General features: G+C 45.5%; 1 protein-coding gene across 2 annotated transcripts in view; it reads left to right on the top strand.

The window, feature by feature from the left end:
• GAD2 (glutamate decarboxylase 2) overlaps window positions 1-25,622 on the top strand; it is a 64,455-nt gene that overhangs the window by 2,666 nt on the left and 36,167 nt on the right. The window contains exons 3-8 of one of the 2 annotated variants that reach the window (XM_004470781.4): window positions 92-241; window positions 1,094-1,327; window positions 5,915-6,005; window positions 6,554-6,666; window positions 10,568-10,683; window positions 20,341-20,420. In XM_004470781.4, the coding sequence (XP_004470838.1) occupies window positions 92-241; window positions 1,094-1,327; window positions 5,915-6,005; window positions 6,554-6,666; window positions 10,568-10,683; window positions 20,341-20,420 (784 nt within the window). Of the gene's footprint in view, window positions 1-91; window positions 800-1,093; window positions 1,328-5,914; window positions 6,006-6,553; window positions 6,667-10,567; window positions 10,684-20,340; window positions 20,421-25,622 lie in introns of both variants that reach the window. The other variant, XM_058297803.2, reaches the window with a different exon arrangement.

The following is a 25,622-nucleotide window of genomic DNA, read 5'->3' as shown; positions in this document are numbered from 1 at the left end:
CCGGCAGATGCGCCCGCCATTCGGGGCCTCCGGGTGGGGGTCAGGCGGGGCGGGCGGCTGACGGGGGCCCGCGCCTTGTGTCCTTGCCCAGCCCTGCTCTACGGCGACGCCGAGAAGCCGGCGGGCAGCGGCGGGAGCGAGCCCCCGCGAGCCGGCGTGCGGAAGGCCGCCTGCGCCTGCGACCAGAAGCCCTGCAGCTGCCCCAAAGCCGAGGTCAACTACGCGTTCCTGCACGCAACAGGTAAGTGCGCCCGGCGCACCCAGTCCCCGGCCGCGCCCTCCGCGCACTGCCGACCCGGCGGGGACACCCAGGCCCGCGCCGAGGTGGCTCGCGGCGGCGGGCCCTGCGGGGTCAGGCTGTCTCCAGCAGCGCCGCCGGGCCACCCGCTCCTTCCCGGCCAGAGCCGGGCCTTGCGCGCTGGGACGCCCGCCTGCCCACGCTTCTTCCCGGGCACCCGCGCTGCGCCCCGAGCGCTTCCCGCAACCGCGGGGCCCCGGATGGTTTCCAGACGACCGACCCGGGGACGCAGGATTGTTGAGGCTTGGAGGCCTTCAGCTCGCGAGGGGCATTGATTTGTAGCCGTGATTTCTCAAGAGAAGGAATCTGGGCTTCCGAGACGCGCGCGCGAAGCTTCACCTCCGTGCGCTTGCACACCCGCCACGAGACACGCGCGCGTGCACACACACGCGCACACGGATTTTTGGAAACAGCGGGCCTTCGTAGCAGGCTGGAGCGCCTAACGTTGCATGCTCCATTTTGCTGGTTTTCCCAAAGGCATTCCGCAATTATTTCGGACAGGTAATGTTTCCGTTAATATTTAAGATGGTTTCCTAAGAATAACATTTAAGACGAACCCCGGTGAAATAGATGAATGGATGTGCACGCTCTTTAAAGAAAAAAAAACTGTGGATGAAATGCAAGAATTAATTTTGGGGGGGACAATCGTAATTGTTCTCGCTTATACCCTTCTTCTATTGAAAAATGCTTCCCCTTTAGAGAAAATCTCTCAGTTGCAAGAGAAATTGCCTGAAGAAGATCTTGTCCAAATATTTTCATAGTAAAATTAAAATGTATTTTAATCCCCTTCTTTAGACCTGCTGCCAGCTTGTGAGGGAGAAAGACCCACGTTGGCGTTTCTGCAAGATGTTATGGACATTTTGCTTCAGTATGTGGTGAAAAGTTTCGATAGATCAACCAAAGTGATTGATTTCCATTACCCAAATGAGCTTCTTCAAGAGTATAATTGGGAATTGGCAGACCAACCACAAAATTTGGAGGAAATTTTGATGAATTGCCGAACAACTCTAAAATATGCCATTAAAACAGGTATTGTCCCATCAGAAGTGAAAATAATGTTTTTTATTTTGTTTTTCTATATTTTATTTTATGTTTTTCTATAAAGTTTTCTATTTTTAGAGTTACTGATATTTTCAAAATTACAGTTATGTTTCATCATTTAAAAATAGTTCTTTTTAGGTTGATTTAAAAAAACAAGTCACCCTCTTCCATTGCTGTTGATGCCACTGAAATTGATAATATGAGATGCTAAGTATATGTATATGTGTCTACCTCTATGTAAATGACCATGGAGATTAATTACCGGTGTAAAAGCAACCATTTGTCAACTGGACCCTAAATCAAGAAAAGGGGAATATGGAAATGAAAGCTCCAAAAAGTGGAATTCAAACAAAAGCCCGAATCCCAGCGTGCTCGCTGGTGGTTTCCTTGGCATGGAAATGGCCAGAGCCTGGACTAAGCATCCCTGAATAATTATTAAGTCAGAGCATTGTGTGTTGTATCAAATGTCCATGACCTCAAATTAGAAATGCAGGTTTCCTCCTGTTTTTAAGGAAATGTACAGAAGAAAATACAAGATTCACGTAGACTAGCTTAGCACCCCAGCCACGTTATATGAAGATGTGTCCTTCACAGCCACTGTGGAGGTAAAATTAAAAAAAAAAAAAAAAAAAAAAGGATAAGATAGTTTTCCTGAGGGGCGTGCTTTCAAAAATGTATTTTGTGGTTTGAATCTTGGTTTTTCACAATACCCTCTCATACCCTCCCCATTTTGGAGCCCCAGGTGTAATATTTATCTGCACGTATTCTAAGCTTTCATTTTATCTACACAGAGTTCAGTTTTCATTTCTGCCCAGTTCCTCTTTACCGCTTCATTTTCTTCATTGTTTCTAATCATCTCTATACACAGTGGCTTGGCATTTCATTAAAGCAATAAAAATAAGGATGAGTGAAATTTTAAAAAGAGTTTGTGGATTTAAATTGATTTGTTGCCTTAAAAAGTTTGGCTAGCAAATAAAAATGTAAACTCCACCATGCACTTTAATTACTATAGTAACTTGATCTTTTATATGATAATTTTGTTGATGAATTATTAGCATCATTCTAATCAACAACTACTAACCTTTTAAGAATGTTTGCTGGGAGACTTTTAGTTGCTTTGCAAATGCTTTATGCCAACAGTGAGGAAAGGTATGCCTGGTAGAAGCCTTGAGAAAAAGATTTGCTGTGTTATTGAGGATCCATCTTTCTTTGACTACAGCCTTAGAACTAAGATACATAGAAAAAGGAATTTGCCTTAGTGAATTCCATCAAATTCAGTCTGCGGAGTATGATTTTCGAAGCTCGTTGGATATCACCTTTAATTTACTGGTTCATTAAGAGCCCAGGTGATGCAAACACCAGGCGAGAAAAATGGCCGCCCCCTTCACTCCAGCTTTTAATGTATCTATAGGTGCAAACCTGAAAACTGCCTTTAGTTCATTTTTGTTTGACCCATTCCCCTACCCTACTATTTAAATATGTTAATAGTAAATTGCTACTTATTATTTTTATTGCTACCAAACCAAAACATACTCCATAAAAAAGGTTTTAGACCCCCATTTTTAAAAGCTGGTGGTGTTTGAAAAGCAATTTAAAGAGTTAAGATAATAGAAATTGCAAGTCAATGAAAATGATAGTTCTGTCTATCAGCGTTTCATTTAGTGTCAGGAAAAGATTGGCCAATTCAATACTTAGATTTTACCATAATGCCTATGAAATTAAATACTACCATTTTATTTAAAGTTCAGATGAAAAATGATTAAGTTGGATTGCTAAGGAAGGCATACCAATATTAATTCAATCTCTCAATATTATTTATTTATGTCAATATTAGTCATAAAATATTGCCCCTGAATTGGCATTTAAAAGAATTAGCAGCAGTTACTTTCTCTTTTAGACTGGCATTTATTGATTTGTAGGGTGTGACAGCTAGTACTATTTAGGGTCTGTCAAAGTAGTTGCTGTCCCTGCTTCCATCAGGCATTTTAATGTTTCTTGGGAGATTCTTTGATAAGGTACATGTTATCCCTTGGTTTCTACTGAGAATTTCTAACCTGAATTTCACTTGTGCGCCAAGCTTGGAGGAGGAGGGGGCAGCGGAAGCAGTGGGAAAATACCTTAAAAGGGAGTCATCATACGTTGTTGAAATAGCCTCTGTATGAAATGTGACTGAAAACTGCCAGGAAAAGCGAATTCTGGCATAGTTAACATTTGCAGGGTCATTAGATTTGGTGATGGGGGGGATGGTGAGGTAGTTAATATTTTCTTGAATCTTTTAATTCAATCAGCAGACAACAGCAATTGGAATGCCAATAAGTGAATGAGACGTTCTTGTGGATGTGTTGCCAGTACATAAAGAGCAGTTGGGACCAAACGGTTGCCCCCCCCCAAGTGATTGTGGATGCGGGGAGCACAGGTTCCCGGGGCTGCTTTACTCTCAGTCTGAGCCTCCTTCCAGGCTCATTTGCTAAACCGCGGGGGGCCTTCAGGGCGGAGCGGCAGCCAGCACCATTATCCCACATCTCACACTCGCTGGGCGCGGTGGTCACGACTCCCTGGCGGCGCGGGGGCGGCAGCTGGGTGCCAGGGGTCCTGGGGCGGTGGCACAAGCTGGGAGGCAGGCCTCTCTCTCTCCCATCTCTTCTCTTCGCGGAGCCCTGCCTGGATCCGCTGGGCAACCTTATGAGAACGAGTGTGGGGTCAGAAGGAGAGCAGATGTCACTGGGGGAATATTTCTGCATAAATCGAGAGGGCAAGCTGTTCTGACCGGTTAAGTGATCTCCCTCCATTTGAGCAAATCATGATCAGTGAATGAAAATCTTGAGACAGGAGAGAGTCAAGTGAAATGGCAGAGCAAGGTCATAAAAACGTAGAGTAAGGGAGATCAAGCCATTGAAGCATTGGACTTGTCTTCACAGGCTACCAGAGTTAGGTGTCTCAGATCCTGAGCCATGCCACACGACTTGGAACCCATCCCTCTCAACCTTACGCAGTTTTTCCTACCAAAGTTTCCATAGAGTGTAACTGCGTGTGATGATAGACATCAGAGACAAGCAGAAATGCCCGTGGATTGGTTGAGGGGATTAATGGATAAATTTGCTAATCCTTACTAATTTCCTCACTTACAGGAAAAAAGCACAGGGGAAGAGAAAGGAAGGGGCATCTGGAGGGAGAAGATGGTCAGATTTAAGCTGTGAGCTGTAGCGGAATGGGGGTCAGTGAGGCAGAGAGGGGTGGCGGGCTGTGGCAGACAGCAGTAGCAAAAGAGGTCAGCACCAGAGGGCCTGGAGAAAGGCAAAAAGCTAGCAAGGCCCTCCCTGTGCGTGGCCAGAGGGCGGTAGGACAGTGCTGGAGACAGAATAAGATGATCAAATCCCAATCCCTTTACACTGCCCTGGATCCCAATTCCTATTTTCCCTCCAGATCTATTTCGCTAGCCACATGCCTGGGGCTGAGAAGAGGCCCCTGCAGCCCTGGAGATAAAAGCTGAGTGTTGACTTTTGTTCCACTTTTCCCCAGAGCCTTCCTTTATCTTGTTTGGTCCATGCTGGCAAGGAAAGACTATCACATCCCCAGGCTTCAGACCAGTGTCCTGTGGGTGGCAGATACCTCTTTATCAGATTCTACTCCCACGATTGCTCATCTTCCCCAATTTTTGCTGCTAAGCAAATCATCAGATTCAAGATAGGCTTTTATGGGACAAAGCAAGGAAATGGAATTCTAATGAGATATTTATAATCACATTTTAAATAATAGCCTCAGGAGTATTTGAATGCCAACTCCCTTGAGAGAGTTTTAGAAAAATCCAGAAGTTAATTAGAAAAGCCTTGCTAACGAACTGATCAGTCCATTCACTAAATCTTCATGTATCATGTTGACGAGACAGTGATGTTGACTGCATTCGGCTTTATTTTAAATCACCACCATGAGGGAGCTCTGTTGTTTATAATCAAATGCTCTGACAGAGAAGAACTGACAAGTATTAGCTTTGTCCATGCCATCTTTAGGCAATCATCACCTTTCAAATCCAGGGCAGATCACTCAGCAGAGTGTCCTATTTTCTCGTCTTTTCCCCTGTCTTTTGTAATCATCAGCCATTTGTCACTGTTATGATTATGAATGTTGGCAGGCTTCTCGATGGCTATGTACAACTGAGTCTCAGAACAGCTACCACAAACAAACAAATAAACAGATCTTTAGCAGCATGAGTATAAACAAGAAGTGGCCTATCTTTGAATTGCTTTGGACAGCACTAGGCTTTTTAGTCTGCAAATGTATCGAAGGGACGGTCGGAAATAAACTCGTGTCCAGATTGCCAACCACATTTGTTATTTTTTACAGGGTATGTTTGAAGGAATCTTTTTAGAGTGTGTTTTAAGAAATATCAAGACTCAAAGTAATCTCTCTAAAAGAAAGGAAATATTTATTTGGGGGTGAGTGTGTATGTGTTTCTAAATATGGATTTCCTGTTACTGAAAGACCCCCAAGGTTCTTAAACTAGAGAAATCATGTATTTGAGAGGGATTCGTTTTCACTGGATGCAATCCAGATTATAGTCTTATTCATTTTATTCAGGGCATCCCAGATATTTCAATCAACTTTCCACCGGGTTGGATATGGTTGGATTAGCAGCAGACTGGCTGACATCAACAGCAAACACTAACATGTAAGTAGCTGAATGTGTTTTGCTGTAATCCAGGACAATTATTTGTGAGACTCCATAGTCTTTACTCTGTTAGGTTAAAATCTCTTTTTACTAAGTAGCCCCTTAAATAGTGATATGCACTTCAAAGTATATGAGTGTTCACTCTTAACTCAATAAAAAACAGTTCTGAAATACCTTTCATGCAATCAAAGATGGATAAAAACTTTTAAACAGAAAAGGAATTTTTCTTTTGGCATTTTGGTTATATGATAACATATAATATAAAGAAGAAACGGGACCAGGTGTTATCTTTTAAATGGTGTTTCTCTGCAGTGTTCTTTATATTTGATATGATAATGCATTATGCCAATAATTTAAGCTCTTGACTTCAGGGATGTAGAAAAATAAGCAAATCTCTGGAAGACATTTTTTTTCTCTCTGCTGAACATAAAGATCATAACATTTGTGAACGTAGGGAGTGAGAAGGGAAATGGTTCTATAGATATTGATAAATGGTGAATTATTTCTTTGAGTTACATACATAAAATGTGGTCATTACTACATTTCAGGTTCACCTATGAAATTGCTCCAGTATTTGTGCTTTTGGAATATGTCACGCTAAAGAAAATGAGAGAAATCATTGGCTGGCCAGGGGGCTCTGGCGATGGGATATTTTCTCCTGGTATATGATATTTCAAACCTTCTTTGTGTTTTTTTTCTTCTGCTAATACAATGCCTCATGATGAATCCAGGGAAGATTAGTCTACATTTCTGCTTAGGTTAACTAGGTTGATGTTGATCAAAGAATGGGTGAGATTAAGTGCACGTGACCATTGAACTTCCCCTGCTTTAATATTAGGTGTTAGATGTTTATGTTCAAAGAGTATCCTCAGAGATGCCACTTACCCCTGTAGGTTCTTTTCCTGGGATCCCACATGCAGGATGGATGGCTCATGTGGAACAAAGGAATAAAGATTCCTAACAAGGGAGATTCACTCTGACGCTGTTCCCAGAATTAGCACAAGGAAGAGGGTGGCCTCCTCTGCTACACATCCTCTGTCTGAGGGTGCATACCTACAGCAGATCTGTTTAAGAGTCCTTATGTGCTGCTCTAGCCCTTTGAGATAACAAGCAGAGAAGCTGATTTACACTAATTTCTAGGAGGGCATCTAATGCCTCAGACAGCATTTCTTAGAGCTGAGAAAGAGGGCAGTGATTTCTGCAAGAGGTTTCTCATTCCTCCTCTTCTTTCTCATGCTATGTAATTGTTGCCATCCTGCCTTTTATCACCAGCCATTGCATTCTCAGCTCCATTATTTACACCTCTTCCAACCTAAATGAAAAGGCCCTGCCCTTGGTTCTGGGGTCTGTGTGTGACCTCAGCTTGATGTGAGAGGAAATAACGAGTTAATCACTGGCCTGTGGAAACGAAACCTGGTATGCAGACCCTCCCCCAGCTGGTGGCAAGAGAAGGCTCATCAGAATGGACACTGGGACCTGGAGGGAACTCAGCTGCGTTTTGCCATCGTGCCCACTTAGCAGAACTCAAGGCCCGATCTCTTTTCAGGAAAGCTACAAAAACCAAGAATGAAGGAGCGGGGAAAGAAATGATGAGCAGGCAGCAGTGGTCCCGTGGCCAGGCAGAAATGAAGCAGATGTGCCTATAAGCCCCAATCTGCTCTTTTATGTTATATTTTGTAAGATGTAGGCCACTTTTTCAGGTGCCAAAGGAAAAGTATTATTTAAATGGAAGGGAATATTAGTTTCTCTCTTTCTCTCTTTCTAAAGTTATTGAATACCAGCTGTGATCAATTTTAAGCTGGCCTTTATTTCATTGAGAGCTTAGTACCTTGTTTTCCTTTGGAAAATCAACGCTTGTGCAGAGGTCTTTGTCATCATTATTTGGACTGATGCTTCTAAGGTGTTTTTCATGAAGAATTAGATAGGGTTCAGAGTCTAGCACCATTTCTTCCTTTTTCCTTCTACCCTCTAAATGGTTGATGGGGAGATGGAGCTGCCCCTGAGAGAACTGGGAGCAGCCTAGGCTCTCTTTTGGGGCTTGGCAGAAGTTGGGATGGGGGTGGGCTGGCAGCAGGGATTTTACCTGGCTGGTCCTGGGATCCACATGCCCCAGAAGACATACACCCAGAGAAAGAACCCTCTAAGGCAGTCCTGCTAGGCTAGGTAGGGCTTTGGGGCTTTCCCCACCCTCATCGTTTTTGGGGAGTTGTCAGGTAGAGAGGACTCTAGCTTGATGATTGGGTTCCTTCCTTGGAGTCTACAAAGACCATAGGCCCTCATCCCAAGATGCAAACTGTGCGCAGGGAATGTAGAAACTGCACAGAGGGAAGGGGTGGGCAGGAAAGGCCATTGGCAACTTGCTTCTGCTCTCCTTTCTACAAGGCATCACAGAGGAGGCATGGCTCCTGGCACCGGTACTGGCTAATTGATGCTCTTCTAGGAAGCTTCTGGCTTGTTCCTGGAGTAAGAGGTCTTAAGATTTGAGGGATGGAGATAGGGGAGATCACATAGCTTATGTCCCCAGGGTCTAAAAGTCTAACACCCAGGGACTAAATGTTAAGAGTTAGGTCTGTGACCAACTTGAATCAACCGCTCAGCTGAGTTTACCTTACTCTCCCTTCTGTAACAACCAGTGGCTTCCTGCATACTAGAAAAATCCTCCGGGACACGTAGAAGAGATCAGATGACAGGAGAACAGAGAGGATTGGAACACTCCTCACTGCTCTGCAAGTCAGGAAGGACTTGGGGGAAAGAAGAGAAAGCCTGCCCGAGTCACAAGCCCTTGTCTGTGCAACAGCATTTTGAACATGTTTCAGGACTGATTTGTGCATCTTTCTCTGGAAGGTTCTGGGAAGTAAGAGCACGCAGGGCACACCTAGCTGTCCTCAAGCCTGTGTGGTGCAGAGCAGTCATCCTCTCAGCGCTGCCCAGCCTTTAGGCAGAGGATGCCTGGGCGAAAATGGGCCGAGGGCAGGCAGGCTGACTGCTGCGATGACAATGCAGTGGGAAGTGCAGGCTCTTGGTGAACATCTTCCCTGCTTCCTTCCACCCTCCTTCCTCTCCAAGCCTCTCTGAGAACACTACAGCAGTACTTCTCAACCAGGGGCACTCTTCCCCCCAGGGGACATTTGGCAGTGTCTGGAGACATTTTTGATGGTCACAGCTCAGGTGTGTGGGGGTGGGGGGTGGTGAGTGGTCCTGGCATCTAGAGGGTGGGGACTAGAGATGCTGCTAGACGTCCTGCAATGTGCAGGACAGGCCCCCAGAGGAAAGGGCTAGCCAGCCATAAATGCCAGGTGTGCCAAGATTGAGAAGCCAAGAGCTAGCGTGAAAGTCCCTTTAGAGCTGACCCTTATCTGCCGTCACCCTACACAGTCGTCCTCCCCTACGAGTTATCTGCTCAGAGCAGGCCTGCCCTGGGTTCTGCCTGCCCTGGATTCTGGGGGCCAGAAGAGAGAGGAATTGCCCTTGTCCTGCTTCATGGCTAAATGAGGAACTGGGTGGCTGCCGCTCTGTGCCAGGGGGCCTTCTTGGGTCATAGCCCAGGGTTGAAAGGGCAAAGGTCATAGTCTACACAGGCCATTTAGCTTGGCCCAGAGAACCCTTCTGTGCCCTGGCCCCCATAAGGGAAGGCCACTGAGCACTCTTTCTGATGGCAGGGCCTGGGGTGGGAGGCAGAGGCAGCATTTCACTCCTCCTCATGATCTCACGCCTTCCATGCCAGCATATTCATTTGCATTCACAGCAATATGGCTTTTTCCTGAATAACAAAAATCGGAAACTTCCCAACAACCAAGGGAAAGGCTTGCTTTTCTTTGCTTGCAAAGTGAAACCCTATTTATAAGATTCAAGTCTTATGATAGGAAATCTCTGGCAATCTTAGGACAACACAGGAAAAGTAATTCAGTACGTGCCCTTAATAAAATGTCCTTAATTACATGTTTTCCTAATAATACAAAACGAAATTTCTTTAACTCTTACAACTTTATGTCAATGATGTCTTTGAGAGGGAAGAATTTGGGGAATTAACACGAGTATGACGAGATGGGTTTGGGTGTTTATGCAACATTCTATGTAGACTGTTGACTAAGAGTCCAAACATTTAATAGCAACTGATTTGTCTCAGGCCAAGTGCAAGGCATTTCAGGAGCTGACATGAAAAGAACTGAGTGTTCTCCAACAAGATATAAGCAGGATCGTCATAGACCTAATGCAGAATGACCATCCTCATGAGCTGGGAAGGAAGGCAAAAATTTCTCTGTTCCGAGAAGCCTCCTCAAATGGTTTCCAGCAAGGGCAGTCAATTGCATTTTCCCCAAGTGGCAGCGAGGAGGTTGGGGGAGGAGAGCAATCTGCTCCATGCTTGGACCCCGTTTGCCTTCTTTGACACTTAGTGTCCTGAACTCTTAAGTCCAAGGGTTCAATTCCAAGAATAGCTAGTGAGGAGGCCTTCTCCTGTGTCCAAGGAGGACCCTAACTGGTGGAAATAAGAATGTTGCTTGTCTGTGAAATGGTTTTGACAATGAACAGAAGATATGATTGTGTGTTGCTCTGTGCCGCAGGTGGAGCCATATCTAACATGTATGCCATGCTGACGGCACGTTTCAAGATGTTTCCTGAAGTCAAGGAGAAAGGAATGGCTGCGGTTCCCAGGCTCATCGCCTTTACATCTGAACATGTACGTGTTTCTGTTCTTTCCAAGGTTAAGGCTATATTCTGTAAATTCCAGCTTGAAGGAAAGATGTCTGGAAATGCCTTCTCCCCAGCGGCTCTCTTTCTGGAGCACCTTTTTTTGGGGGAGAACGAAGGTCGAGAATGGCTGAGGGAGAATGGGGTGTCTTCCTTGTCCTTGGAAATTCAGGAAGATAAAGCAGAATGTGTCTCCCACATCTGAAGTTCCCACCTGCCACTTCCCTGTATTGTGTGGAGTATGTGTGTGTTGTGGGAGGGGAGGAGGAGAGAAGCAGAGAATCTGTGAACTCTTCTGGGCCCCCCAAATATCCTGCTGATAGTCTTTCTGTTTGGAATTCAGTCAGCTGAGCAGCTAGTCTATCCTTAGAGGACCCGAACCATCCAACGTTGCTCTTTGGCTGACTTGACCAGAGGTTCATCCGCAGATGGAAAACAGCACCTGGGACCGTCACAGCTGCTCTCTGAGCCATGTCCTTCACAGCCAAGCCTGGGCTGTGGCCTGCTGGCAGGGTGCTGGCCCCTGGGAGCCTCCTATCTCTGGTCGTCCTGGTCGAGTCAGGGCAGGGGCCTTCGGTGACCTTCACAGGGTTGATGCAGCACCCCCTGCTACCTCCTGGGCATTTCTTGCTCATGGAAATTGAGCTAAGCAGCATTAGCCTTCCAGGTAGCCAGCTTTTTCCCGTGCCAGGGCAGAGCTGCAAACAAGCACAAAGCCCCAGGGCAGCTGTCAGAGCCATGCTGTGGGCCTGAACCGCTCATCACTAGGCCAGTAACAGAGGCCTATTCAGGAGTAGAGCAGCGACTCCTAAGATTGCTCCTTCGCTTGGCCTCCAAGCAGCCTGGGGTCTGCAGAGCAAGTCCTCCGAGAAAATCAAGGGGCCCTCTAATGGCTGGGGAAATAAAAAGGGAGGGAAAGAGGTGTCTACAGAAAGAGCAGGGACTCCTAGGAGGTGATGTCAGCCAGGAAAAGCAATGAGCCACAGTGGGACTCATTAGCCATGAAACTCTTCTTTTTCCTGTTTCATTTAGAGGGGAGGATATATCTCCTTGCCTTTTCCAGCTCCTTGGGGCCTCCCACACTCCTTGGTTTGTGGCCTCTTCTGCTTTCTTCTAGGCAACAATGCAGGATCTTGAAATCTCTCTCTGCTTCCCTCTCCCTCTTCCTGAGGTCTGCCTCCATCTTCACGCCTTCTCCTCTGACTCTCCTGCCTCCCTCTTTCCCTTCGAAGGGCCCCTGTGTCTACCCTGAGCCCACCTGGAGGTTCCCATCTCAAGGTCCTTAACTTACTCACATCTGCAAAGTCCCTTTTGCCATGTTAGGTAGCATAGCCGCAGGTTCTGGGCATCTTTGGGGGTCTAGCAGTCTGCCTACCACACCTGGTACCCCCACCCTCTTTTAACTTTCATCTCTCAGCTGAAATGCGTGATGTAAGTTCAATCTCTTTTCCAATGACCATTTCCTCGAAGTGAATTTGGATTCCAAAATAGTTCGATGCTAATGAATTCTCAGCCTTGAAGAGCCCAGATGATCTCATTTGGGGCCTCTTTTCCTTTCTGTTTCCATACTTGTTCCCTAACCAAACACCAGGTTGGTCCATCGGCAGGCTGCTCTGTACTTTCTGCCAGGTAGGTCTCTGATATCTGCATGAGCTTCTCAGGCTCAAGTTTGACACAGATTGACTTAGCCTTTACCCTGAAAGCCCAGGCCATGCAGCCTTAGAAAAATGTTTTGCATACCTTCTTTTTTGATGTTGCAAAACTTGGAGTCCACTTCTTTATTTCCAAGGGAAACAATGGCAGTTCCACTCCAGAACGACCATGGGATTCTCTGGCCACCTTCCTGTATCTCTCTCTGTGCAAATGATTATGGAAGAACATTTTGAGTTATGAACCTTTCCTAAAATATCCATTGCTTCTAACTGGAGGTTTATCACTTCTGACAGATGAACTGTGTTTCTAATGTCTACTGTCTTATATCTGATCACTGTTTGACAGTTTCCAAAATACTTCTGATCTATTTAAGCTCATTTGATTGTGGAACAGGCAGGAAGAGATTATCAGCTTTTAAAACTGAAGAAGGTGAAGCAAGCTAGGTTAAGTGCTTGTCAGAGACCTCACAATTAGGTAAGTAGAGGCAAGGTCCACCCCGGCTTCCTGGCTTTCACAGAAGTGCTGCTCTCCTCTCCAGCCACAACAATGTTAAACAATGTTAAAGCCCCAGCAATGAAGTTTTGCAAGCCACAGCTCATCCACTGATTGGATGTTTTATACCTTCTTGAACCAAATTTCTATCATTTGTTTTTTCTCTTCATGTGAAGGTGATGCTCAAATGTTAGCCACCCTCCCCTCCAAAGAAATACTCAGTAACTCATGTGGCTGGGGCTTTTGGAGCTCATTTAAAATGCTCTTCTGGCTCCTTGAAGACTTGATCCAAGCCTTTCTAGACATATGAGCTCTTAAAAGCAAGTCCTGCCCTTGAAGCTTTAGAATTAGAGATGGCATGGTCCTCATCTCTAGTTCCTTCTGGCTCTGAAACTTGGGGTCATTACATTCTGCTCATCCCTTACTGCAGGTTCTTCCTGCTCAGGCCAGGGCACTCACTCCCTTGGCCTTTTGGGATTTTGCAATCACTCCGTGTCTCCCAGCCCCAGAAAGAGATGAAGAAACCAAACCACAGTGAGGGGAAATGCTTGGCCCAAGGCTTCAACCCCCATCAGTGGCAGGGCCAGATCGAGAACCTCCGTTTCCCTACAGTCCCAGCACTGCTCTTTCACCTCCCAGGTTGGATGACCTGAAACGCTGCTCTCTAGCTGGCTCCTCTAAGTTCTTCTGAGAGCATGCTGATTCCTCATTTTCCATGCTGGTTATTCCTGAGCCATTGAACCAGGCCAGGTTATTACCATTGTTTCCTCAGTCCCTCCTGAGTTTTCAACTTGGTATATTTGGAGCCAAAGAAATGGAAATGACATGAAGAGACTCCACTAGTCTTCTGGCAACCAACCAGAAACTTCACAGATTCAATAAGGGAAGGCCACCTTTTGTTTTACAAATGACCCCTCACTCTCTTTCTGTTACATGCCATCTCCTTTTTGGCCACCTAGAACAGGCTAAAGCATTACTAAGCTGTTAAGGAGGGCAAGCTATTAAAGATTCCTGTTTGTTCAAATGAGCTCTTTCCTTATAAAACTTAAATAAGACTAACTTAAATGGTATTTCTCTGAATAGCATTAGAAGAAGTAAATAAATCAGTGAGTGGAAACTAGAGATGGCATTTAAGCTATGCGCATGGCGTTCCAAAGTTATCTTATGCCAAAGAAGCATAGAATCAGACTCTCACAATTGGAAGGGTCTTAAAGAATGTCTGGTCCAGCACCCGTGCTTTGCTGGAATCTCATCACCTTCCACCTATTCAGGGAAGGGGTCTTAAAGATCTGGTGGTTCAACACCCAATCCTCTGCCAGTGTCTCGCTGCCTTCTCCAAACCTTCAGAGCTAGAAAATCTTGGCCAAAATTAATCTGATGAGTTTTAGGTCCTTTCCTGAGAGTAGGTTTAGAGTGAGGCTAAGCTCTCAGATCAATAAGTCACATCTCAAGCTCTGAATCCTTCGAAATCCCAAGCCATGAGCTTCATTCAAGTTCCTCTCATTTCCTAGTGTGACCCAAGCTCTCCCAGAAATCACTTCAATAGAACAGACAAAATGTCGCTCAGTCAGTGTCGTAGCAGACACTGAGGTGCCCTCGGCACATCACCTTAACTTGTTCACTTCCCCTCTACACACCAGTCCAAGTCCATGGTCCCATCTCCCTGATGCCAGTCAGGAGGTTCTCCATGTCCTAGTCTCAGCCCCTTCCCTGGGGAGGTCACTGTCACAATTGCTTTAGGAGAAGAGCTTTCAGGTAACAACACTATTTGACAGAGCTTCAATTCCAAAAATTAATCTCCGTTATGCTAACAACATAAACAGTGACCCGAGCAGCATGGAGAAAGACAGCTCCCACGTAATAGAGGGCTTCCCGTTAGACAGAAGCTTAGCTCATTAGAACTGACAGTAAGTGCAGTTGCACCACAAATTCAGTTCGCCTTCAGCACCCTCTGCCTCCCTTCTGCAATCCTCTGTCCTTTTCATTTTGAGGCCCTCATCACCCCCATATAATTTTGTCCTCTACCCAGTCTCATCAAAACCTACTCTCAGGAGAGAACCTGAAAGCTTTGCTGGGGTGGAAGTCATTGGTAAAACTGAAGTGTTACTTCTCTTAGGATATTTGCATTGCAATAGGAGACAAAGGAATGAGGCAGTGAAGCACAACTCCGCTGACTGTGAGAAGTTTTCTTTATTCCTTCCTTCATTCGTTCAAAGCTGCTGCTGTGTGCCCGGCATTGTCCCAGGCACTAGGGAGGCAGCGGTGAACAGAATTGACCAGTGCCTACTCTCATGGGGCATGCATTGTACTGGGCAGGGCAAGGAAGAAGAATGGATCTGCCAGTCTTCCAAATACTCTGAGGTCACATTCCATGCCATGTGATTTACCCTCAAGTCAATCCCACTCCAAATGCCAGGTCAGGAAGGACTAGATGAACTGATTTTTCTTCAGGTTAGTGATCAAGCCCACAAGTTTTTGAGTTATTAGAAACTGTAACAGACCCTGCTGTACCACTTCCAGGGAGAGACTTCAAATTAGCTACTTCATTTTTCTTGTGTGTAAAATGAGGATTATGATTCCCAGCTCATATAGCACAGTGCCTGGCACTTGGTAAACTCTCCACAAATGGCAGCTAACTTTTCTATAATTATCAGCCACCCCTTTGACTCTCCCCAGTGTCCCTCATTGAGAAAAATCTGAATGGGCCCAAGACGCAAAGTGGAGGTAGCGTACATAGCTGGGAGTCAGGGGACATGTCTACTTTAGTTTGCTTCTGGTAAGTGAACACTACAGTCTAAAAGCAGATTGTTTCCATAAAATATATGTTTATCTCCACCAAATTACCAGAGCAATATTCACAGATCTGTAGGTTTAGAAGAGTTAAGATTCTCTATTGCTGCATGTATAATTTTGAGATTTCTCTGCATAGTTTATTTGGCATATATTTTAAGACATAAATTGAATTGACATTAATTTTGTTTGAAGATTTTAAATTTCCACCCAAGGGAACTGGGAAGACGTAAGGATGGTATCACAGGAGGTGGGTGGATGGGAGAATATGAAGGGCCATACTCTATCAGCACCTATTGAGTTTCTGGCAAGCTGTCAGCACTTCACATACATTATCTATACTTCTCACACCAACTCTGCCGAAAGAGGAATTTTTTCAACACACCTGAGCAAACAGCAGGTGAAACTAGAAAGTAACTTTTCTAAATAGAGCCAGGCATCAAACCCAGGTCGTTTTGTCTCAGATGATCTCTTCCCATTACACATTTTCATTTCACTCTTCTCAAGACCCTAAAATCATAAGCATAATTGCTTTCCATCAGAGTGGTCACTGTGACCGAATGCATGCTTTGTACCAATGTTTGTGTTTGTCACCAAATGTAATCCTTGTACCTCTTCATGTAAAATCTAAGTCTGGTAACACATAATTAGGGCACAAGCTCACAGTGGGGTGAGCTAAACTACTAGCTAGAATTGGGCGGGGATGATAATGCTGTAGCTTCACAGAGGTACCTTGTGTGTGGAGCCACAGCACAGAGTTTTGAAGGATACAGCCTTCCCTCCAAATCATAATGATTAGAAATCAAGGCAGCATTTTCACAGGGTACGAGCTTCTTGGTAAATCAGATGCTTTAGAAAGCAGAATTTTCTTTTTTAAATCACTTGATAAACAGAAGCAAGGATAAGGACTGATAGTCTAAGAGAGCTGGTCTAACTTTTTCCTCATATATTAGGATTTTTAGGAGGCAGATCAGTAAGTATGAGGGAGGGATGTGGGGAAGGAGGAGGTCAAGGGGAAAACTAGGGGGGTGGGTGATCTAAACCATCGGGAAGGGTCAAAGAAGCAGATACCAGCTCATTCATAAGTTGGTCTTCAAGATCTAGTAGTTGGAGATCCCTGAAATAGAATGATCTCCATCTCTCTTCAGTGTTCCTACATCCCATTCATTTCACCCACAAAGAGAAGTATTGGTACAAAGGATGCAGTCCAAGGATAATTGATAGACATGAGAGATAGAAGATAGAGCCTTCCAGCCTAGTGTGTCCTTCCTCTTTCTTTCTTAGAAATGTCTGGATTACTTCTATCTTCCCCTAAGCAGTTTGCCTGGTTAGAAGGGCATACAGTTGTTTCCTATTTGGGAAGAGCTCTTTCTAGAGCCTCTAGGGTGAGTGCAAGGAGACCTCTAGATTTGCTTTTAGAATGGGTCTTAGACTAGAGGGAGTGGGATCCATTTAGCCCCAAATCACCTGGCACCAACACCAGTGCCACACATCAACACTGAGATTTGGGGTCAAAGATTTATGGCAATAAATAGTGGGCAGCAAATTCAACAAATATTTATTAACTATATACTATTTGACAAAGTCCATGCTCTCATACAGCTGCTATTCTAGTAGGGGAGAGTGAACCAATAAGTGTATGCTGTATTATCAGGTGGTAGCAGAAGAGTGAGGAGGGAGTGGTCTATTTTATAGGGTGGTTATAAAAGTCTCTCCAAGGATGTGATCAGTGAGCAAACACCTGAATCAAATAAGGGAGGGAGCCACCTAGTATCTGAGGAAAGAGTTTTCTGGGAAAATGGAATCACAAGTACAGAGGCCCAGGGGCCCGGACAAGTTAGCAATCTCAAGGAAGTCCAGGAGGGTGGGTACCAGCAGGGAGAGTGGGCGAGGGGAGTGGAGGGGTCAGGAGGTAGGAGATGAGGGGGAGGCGGCCTTGTGATCTTCGTGTCCGTGAACCCAGCCCGGGCCTCTCCCTGACTTCCCGGGTCTACCAGGCAGCTGAGTCTCCATCTCAGCTAAATATCTGGATGTGACTAACAAAGACTTGGAAGAATTAATTAAAAGAATGCCACTTTCCAAACTGCTTGCCTCAATTCTAAGAGGAAGAGAACCCAACATGGCAAGAGACTGAAATGGTGTGTTTCCGAGTTTTCTGCCATCCCCCTACTTTCCTACCATCCCTAAAGGGAGCTAAGACTTAGGGTTCCCACTGAAGAGCCCGGGACTGGATGCTGCAGCCTCAGCAGGCAGAGCTCATCCCCCTTCCCAGCCTCATCGTCTCATCCCACCAAATCGCATAAATCCTGCTTTTTTATTTTAAAAAAATTACAATTGCTTTGTAACTATAAAATCTCATCCTTGCATATATTTTACATAAACCAAACCATGTAGCCTATGTCTAGATTGACTATGATCATTTTTTTAATGAAATTAATCTTCCAACCTTGAATTTTTCATTTAGAATAGATTGAAAATCTTATGAGTTGTAGTATCAATTACCCTTAGATAGAAATATGATTGGGTTATAAATAAGCATTGGATTCTATCAGGTATCTATTTTTATTTTTCCCTTATAGAGTGAGGGAGGCAGAGGGGTGCTCATTAGCTCATTTCCTGGCCATTCTGTTGATGGACAACTGGTAATGGAACCCCATTATTTCAGGACAAATCTGAATCTTTGTAGCTTTCAACTTATGTGCATAGTTTTGCCTTCAGAAGCTGCCCAGAGCAAAGCGGTCCCACCCCCACCCCACCTGCGGACAGCCCTTCAGAAATGAAGGCCACCAGGTCTTGTGACCCTAATCCCTCCCCATGTGCCCGGGTATCCCCGAATTGTCCCTACACCTGGTTTCCAGCTCCTCAGCCTTTGGGGGCAGTTCCTTGAATGCCACTCATCAACAAGTGGCTCCACTAAACCGGGTGCCAGGATGAAAAACGACTTGCCATGTGTCATCTCCAAATGCAGGGAGACGGGCTATTTAAGCTGTCTTCACTATTTCCTCCTCACTTCGATTTGTGTCTTTTTTTCCCCCTCTCAAGTTCCTTCCTCTCCATGGGTCTCTTGCTATTTGGCGATAGCATTTAGCTATTTCTCCGCTCCCTCTCTTGAAAAATGTCATCAGACTCAGTGCTTGGTACCTAATTTTCTTTTTCCTGCCTCAAATCACCTTTGTTCCCCGTCTTTAAGCTTTCCATTGGGGCATGTGTTCTTCTGCAAATGTGTGGCTTTTGGCACAGTAATCAATTATCCTGGGTAATTGCTCTTCATTTGAGAATCCTGATTCTTTCTCATTAAAGACCAGACAAGAAGACTCGCTCTTGTTGGCTAGCCATGCCAGATCTCTCACTTATCCCCAATTTGCCATTTTGCAGCGTAGCAGGGAGGGGCCCATTCACTGAGGGGCATCATTTGCATATCTTGTGCTTGCTGGAGTGGGGGCAGCTGGCTCCCCATTCTGTGCACCCCCGGCAGCGAGAGACACAGTGCCCTGTTCCTCTGAGCGCCCTCTCTTCCAGGTGGCCCAGTGCTCTGCTACATCCGAAGGAAGCCAGTAAATGGGAACAAGAGGGGCACTTGGCGGGAGGGGGAGGAGTCATGCATCTTTACAAACCCTAAGCCAATTAAGCTTTCTGCCCTCATTCCCAGGCATCTGGCAATGACGGTCCGCTTGGTTCTCTGATGTTGTAAAGTGAGGCTAATGGCCCTCTCTCACTACCTCCATCCACACCGGGCCTTTGGCACGTGTCTCTTCAGTGGTACCTCGTTGCCTGGCTTCCATTATTTGCTGCCGTGATAAATGTGCTCTCTTTTTGCTCATTAGATTCACCCCCGCCCAAAATATGTGTCAGTAGTTCCTATGCTGCATGTTTAAGAGTTCAGACGAGTCCAAAGTGGGCCTTGGAAGGCAGTGTGCACTCTCTGGAACCACAGCTTAAAATTCCAGTCAGCAAGCCTTTGGAGATGCAAATGGAGGGAGCAGCTCTGCTTTTGGACAGCTTAATGATGTGTAGTTAATAGTAAGAGGCTGATGGGCAGATGCAGTACAGCTGGGCTTAGGTTAGCCTTTCTTAGCGCTCCAAATTGCTCTGATTACAGCCATTGAGATGCCAAATCCTACCCTGAATCAATAACTGAAAGCACAAAGATGTGGCCTCTCCCGCTGGTGGCTTGTCAGCGTGGCCTGCTCGCCTCGCACAAACAAGTCATTCTGCCACAGTGAATAACCTGTGCTTCTTTCCAGAGCTTTCCGCAGCCTGGTGAGAGGTCTCTCTATCGGTCACCTGCATAATAGCCCCAGCCAGCCACTCTGCGATGAAGCGCGCTGGATTTAGGGCCAACTTCCCCTCTTCGTTGAGTGCACACAATTTCACGGCACTTTGGAGAAACTGAGTCTAATCTCCTGGTAGCAAAACATAGTTCTGGGAGCCACAGGCCACGGCTGCTGGAGGCAGCTAATGAGTTCTTGTGCCATGTATGTGCAAATGTCTTGGAGTAATTGTGTATTGGGATATTGGGCCCACTTAGAACTTCCAGTGTCTTGTAATCCTCCCCTAAAAAGCCCAAGTGAAAGATGCCATCTTCTCTCAGCATCCCCAGCTTTGGCGGGTCAGATTAGAAATAGAAGGAGAAAAATATCAAAGAGAAAACAGGCCAGGGAGTGCACCTGGACTGTATACGCAGCTCATCAAAAAAATCTCTTTTTTACAGAGTCATTTTTCTCTCAAGAAGGGAGCTGCAGCCTTGGGGATCGGAACGGACAGCGTGATTCTGATCAAATGTGATGAGAGGTGAGCCTCGATATGCAACCCTGGTGGGTTAGAAATTGGAAAATTCAACTTGAATATTTGTAGGTCAGAAAAAAGGCGGCAAGCCTGCCCCATCCTCGCTGCTGCTATGAGCTGCTCTCTCTGAGCACGTACTGGCCGTGTCTGGGGTCCCCAGGGCCAACTCGAGGCTCACAGCCTTTGGCTGATTAACCTTTCTTATCAATCAAAGTCTTCTGCATCAAGAGGATGCAGAGGGCCACACATCACCTGGGCACTAGAGCCACACCAGGCAATCTGATCCCTGATTTATGGAGGTACCCTCCCTCCAGGTACTAAGGAGGGTGTAAACTTGATGGGGTGATTATGGAAAAGGGGGACAATTTAGTGAGCGAGGACTAAATGATGCCCCAGCAACTCTGCTCCCTTGAGGAAAACCTCTTTCTCAACCAGCTCCTGAACTTCACAGCTGCTCCGGAAACAAGGAGGCTGGGAACGAGGTTTAAAAACATTTTCAGGGTATCCATTTAAATTATCACTGGCCAATACGCTGGGGCATATACAAACTTAGATTCGGTCTTCAAAAGAATCGAGTAAGAACTTTCACTGTGTTAAAAGGCTGCGGTGCAATGACCCATGTATTGCCCGTATGCCTGAATTAGACAAACACCCACCGATTGGCCCCAGGCTCTGGAAGCCTAAAGCACCTCCCCAGGTCCCTGACCGTGGGTGGTCTAGATGGGGGCACAGTAACGTCCACAGGAGACATTCTGGAGCTGAATCGCCTGCCGGAGATTGGTGAGCCCTGGAAGGCTTCCTACAGCAGGCAGGGCTCGAGTCGGACTTTTAAAGTGAGGGAGGGGTGGAGGGAAAGGCTGGGGCCATCACAGGTGACGGAGTACCGTGAGCAAAGCCACAGAAAGAGGCAGGAGCCTCTTGGGGGCTCGGGGTGCTGGGCCTGACCGGAGGTGGTGGGGCAGGGAGGCGGCCGAGGCGATGAGGCTGGACACGTGGGGTCTCGAAAGCTTTAAAACCAAGGGGCTCAATAACCACGTTCACCTCTTGGGGTGACATTACAGGGGACTGCCACTTTCTTTGGGTATTACCCAGTTTCCCTCGTTCGCTAGCAATGAACACACATGACTTTTACAACTAGATTTTTTAAATGAATTCTATTCATAATATTGTACTACCATCACCAACCTCCATTACCTCAAGTTTTCATCACCTCCAGCAGAAACCCTGTGCCTATTCAACAGAACGTCCCCTTCCCCACCCCTTGGCTGAACCTTCAGTCTGTTTCTGGCTCTATGAATTTGCATATTCCTATGGGGGATTTCTAGGAGGAATGTGGGTGGGAGCAGACAACACCATGAAGGCTTTAAGGAAATAAAGTACATTGCTTTTCTTTTAAAAAAACAATACGTGCCTACTTTTAAAACTGGAAAAAATAGGGAGAAGTCACCATCCCACCACCCGAGGTTCCTCACGAGTGTCAGAAGTGGTGTCGAAACCTTTGGATCTCCTTTCGGAGCCCAGGAGTTTGTTCCTTTTACATGTTCGTGGTCATGTTTCTTTATCTAACTAGATAAGATAGCATGTTTTCCCACATTATGACAGATGCCGATAAACACCCTTACCTATGCAACGCCGATTGTGTGCCTAAGTCAGACAGTACGTGGTCTTGGGAGCTCTGGATTCAGAGCTCAGCTGAGGCTTCAGCTCGGGTCAAATTTATCTAAAGCAAGCACAGGGAGTGGCACCTGCCGCCTAGGGTTGGTATGAAGATTAAATGTGCTAACAAATATAAGCTGCTAAGAACAATACCTAGCACAGAGCAAAATACGAGTCCCCTAGTGTACATTTCCCTATTTCTGGCATTGCTATTATAGATGCCCTTGCCAGCCCCCAAAGGATATCTTTATGCCTCCAGTGCTGCTCCGTTCACGGTTATTTCTTAGTATAATTCCCAACTTAAATTATTTGAACTTTCTTAAAGAATGTGATTTAAAGAAGCCCAGATTGCCTCCAAAGGGGCTCAGAAAGTTATTCTCCTAGCAGGATCAGACAAGAGCTTGTTGAAACATGTCAAAGCTGGCCAGGCGCTGCACGTATGTAGGCTCTAGTTCTATGATGATAATACAGGTCATCTGTGGAGCCTGGGTTCAGGAATGAGAGCCCGGCCTTTGTGGATATAAGTGGAATCAAAATGTTTGGGGTCACAGCCACGGGGATCTACTTGGAGAGTAGTTTGTAGCCACCTTGCCGGTCGGAATCTGTCAAAATCCTCTTGGCAGCCACGGTGTTTTCATTATTGCACCCTTGTGACAGTAGATTGTGGGGTTCAGAAAATCCTTTAAGCCTGGTGAGCGGTGGACCGACACATTTGTTTCTCCTAATGTGCTTTGTGGGGTTCGTCCAGGCCCCCCAAAACATGGCCCTGCACTGCTCTCGAAGGCCTTCATTTCCTGGAGTTACTCTTTCGTTCTACACGCATTAGCCCACCTGGGGCCGGGGTGGTGAGTTTTATCTTGCCCTGCAGACAGTGGGCCTCTTAGAAGGCTCACAATGGAAGGAAAGTGTCCTAAGGAAAGAGCTCCATCTGCACCTTTCTAGTCCAAAACCACATGTGAAGGAAGGTCCTGCGAGGTGACTCCTCCTTAATTAGCAATCTCAGGGGCTTTCTTTGGTGACCTGCTCAAAGGGAAATTTGGGTCTCAGTTAAAATGAAGAAGAGAAATGTATTGTAAATCTTCATTTGTTTGGAATAGGTTCTCTCAAAATTAAAAGTCAAGAAACCTTTTTTTATACTATATTAAGCTGAACAAGATAAAGTAGTGGGAACCCTCAGTACACCGTGGTTTACATCATAACTGAAGAGTATTCTATTAGGCAAAATCAATCATGAAATTCAAAATAGAAAAATGTGTTAACTGAATCCTGGATTTCATAAGTTCTAGCTTGAGTTCTCTTCACTTGTTTGCAAAAAATTAAATATTAGCAGTGATGAGGTGAATGGATTTTTATTCAAGCATCATTGTGTCTAATATTTGCAAAAATTTAGATTAGTGGAATTCAAATGAATGATGCATCGGTGAGCTAAAGAACAGAGAAGTCTGAGTTAATATATAGAGGTAAGTAAATATTTGTGAAAGAAAACTGATTGATATTTCAGAATGAGATTAGACCAAAAAGGTGTTTCCCAACGGTTAAAGAAGGAGAGAAATTTCTATTATTTGGATGGTAATCTGGAGGAATACAAAGTGCACATAGGAGGGAAGCAGGAGCGCTGTGAGCTTCTTCTCTTAGCTGCAGGCAGTGGCCTTGGGTGGGAGCACAGAGGTAAACAGGATGGACTCAGGCACAGGCCCTAGAGCTTAGCCTAGTGTGGAAGGCAGATTTCTGTTGATTCTTGGAGACAAGTGCTGTGGTGGGGAAGTACAGGTGGCTGTTGATGCACATCTGATCCTACCTCCCGAGGAGGGACGGAGGAGTTAGCCAGGTGAGAAGGAAGGGAGAGAATGTTCAAGGCAGAGGTCATGGCACATTATAAGCCGTGGAAGTGAGAGGGAACCTGGTGTGTTCAAAGATCTGAGCCGAGTTCCGGGGGAAGTGAAGAGGATGTGCCTTATGAGCCATACTAAGCGGTTTGGACTTTATGCTGAAGACAGTGGGACATCCCTGAAGGGAATCTCTGAAGTGGGAGAGCAACGCCCTATTTTTATGTTGGAAAGATCATTTTAAGTGCAGGCAAAGTATGGGCTGAAGATTGGAAGTCTCACGGCCATTGCAGTCTTGTGAATGGGAGATGATGAGGAGTGGGCTGACGGGAAGTAAAGCAGTGGAGATGGAGCACAGGGGTTCACAGGAATCACTGGGTGACTGGTGTGCAGGTTAAGAGAGGAGTCTAGGATAGTGCCAGGTTTCTGGCTTGCCAGCCAAGTCAATGTGATGCTTTCCTCCGAGATAGCCCTGGCCAAGAAACCGATTAGAAAGGAAGCTGAAAAGATTTGGACATGTTGAGTTTAAAGAGCTTATGAGACAATCAATGGACAGTGTCAAGGTGGCAGTTGGAAATATGAGTCTGGAGCTTAGAGCATGTTACAATTGAATCCTTGTAGAAGTGAGTCTAGGAAAGAACTCCGAGGGACATCCACATTTCAGGGACAGGCAGGGTAAGAAGGGCCCATGGAGGAGACTGAAAAGGAGTGGAAGGAAAACCAGGAGATGGGTCATGAATGACCAAGGGAAGAGTGTGTCTCAAGAAGCAGTGGCCAATGGTATCAGAGGCAGCCAGTGGGTAAAATGAGGTCCAGAAAAGGCCCATTGGAAGAGGCTGGTGAGTTTGGCAAGAGCAGTTTCAATGGAGGGGTGAGAGGAGAAGGTATTCTACTGTGGGTTAAAGGTAAGGGGAGAAGAGGAAAGAGAGAGAAAGTACAGACAACTTTTCCAGGATGCTCAACTGTGAAGGGAAAGAGATGCGGCTGAAGCCCAAGGGAGTGTTGAGCCCAGGATGGTTTTTGGTTTTAAGGGGTGGGACTTAAGGCAGGTTTAACCATGCTAGACCTGCTCGAGAAAAAATGTGAATTACATGAGAAATAGAAGGGTGTTCAATGGCAGAGGTTTCATTTCCCTTGTTAAGCACCTTATTCTTTTGGTCAAAGTTGAGTAGGGTCTTTCTCTGAGGCACTCTAAAAAACTATTGAAATTAATATAATAGGAAATAAAGGGGTTTTAAATGTTCAATGGTCAAATGATAAATGTTGATGGAAGAGCAGGGGGAAGGCTTGGGGAGGGTGGGGGAGGTGGGGCGGGACAAAGTTCTCATTTTAATGTCTGTTGACAAGCTGCTGATGATTTCAAATCAGAAACCCTTAGATTTAGGATGCTTCTTAGATATCAACCATCCAACTTTTTAGATTTTATTTTAAAATAATTTCAAACAAGGAAAAATGGGGAGACTATCCACAAGGATTCCCATATACCCTACACCCAAATGCCCCTTCACCCCTTAAAGCTTCAGGATGTATTTTCTACGAACAAGGATATTCACTTATATAATCAGTATAAATACCAAAATCAGGAAATTTAACATTGACATAATACTTTCAGTTAATCTACAATCAGATTTTTCTTCAGTTTCAATTGTTCCAGTAATGTCCTTTACAGCTAATTTTATCCAGGCCAGGATCATGCATTGCATTTAGTTGCCCTGTCTCTTCAGTT

This window comes from Dasypus novemcinctus, chromosome 5, assembly GCF_030445035.2.
Source record: "Dasypus novemcinctus isolate mDasNov1 chromosome 5, mDasNov1.1.hap2, whole genome shotgun sequence".
Taxonomy (NCBI): Eukaryota; Metazoa; Chordata; class Mammalia; order Cingulata; family Dasypodidae; genus Dasypus; species Dasypus novemcinctus.
The sequence above is the reverse complement of the archived record's forward strand: the minus strand, read 5'-3'. Positions and strand labels throughout refer to the sequence as shown.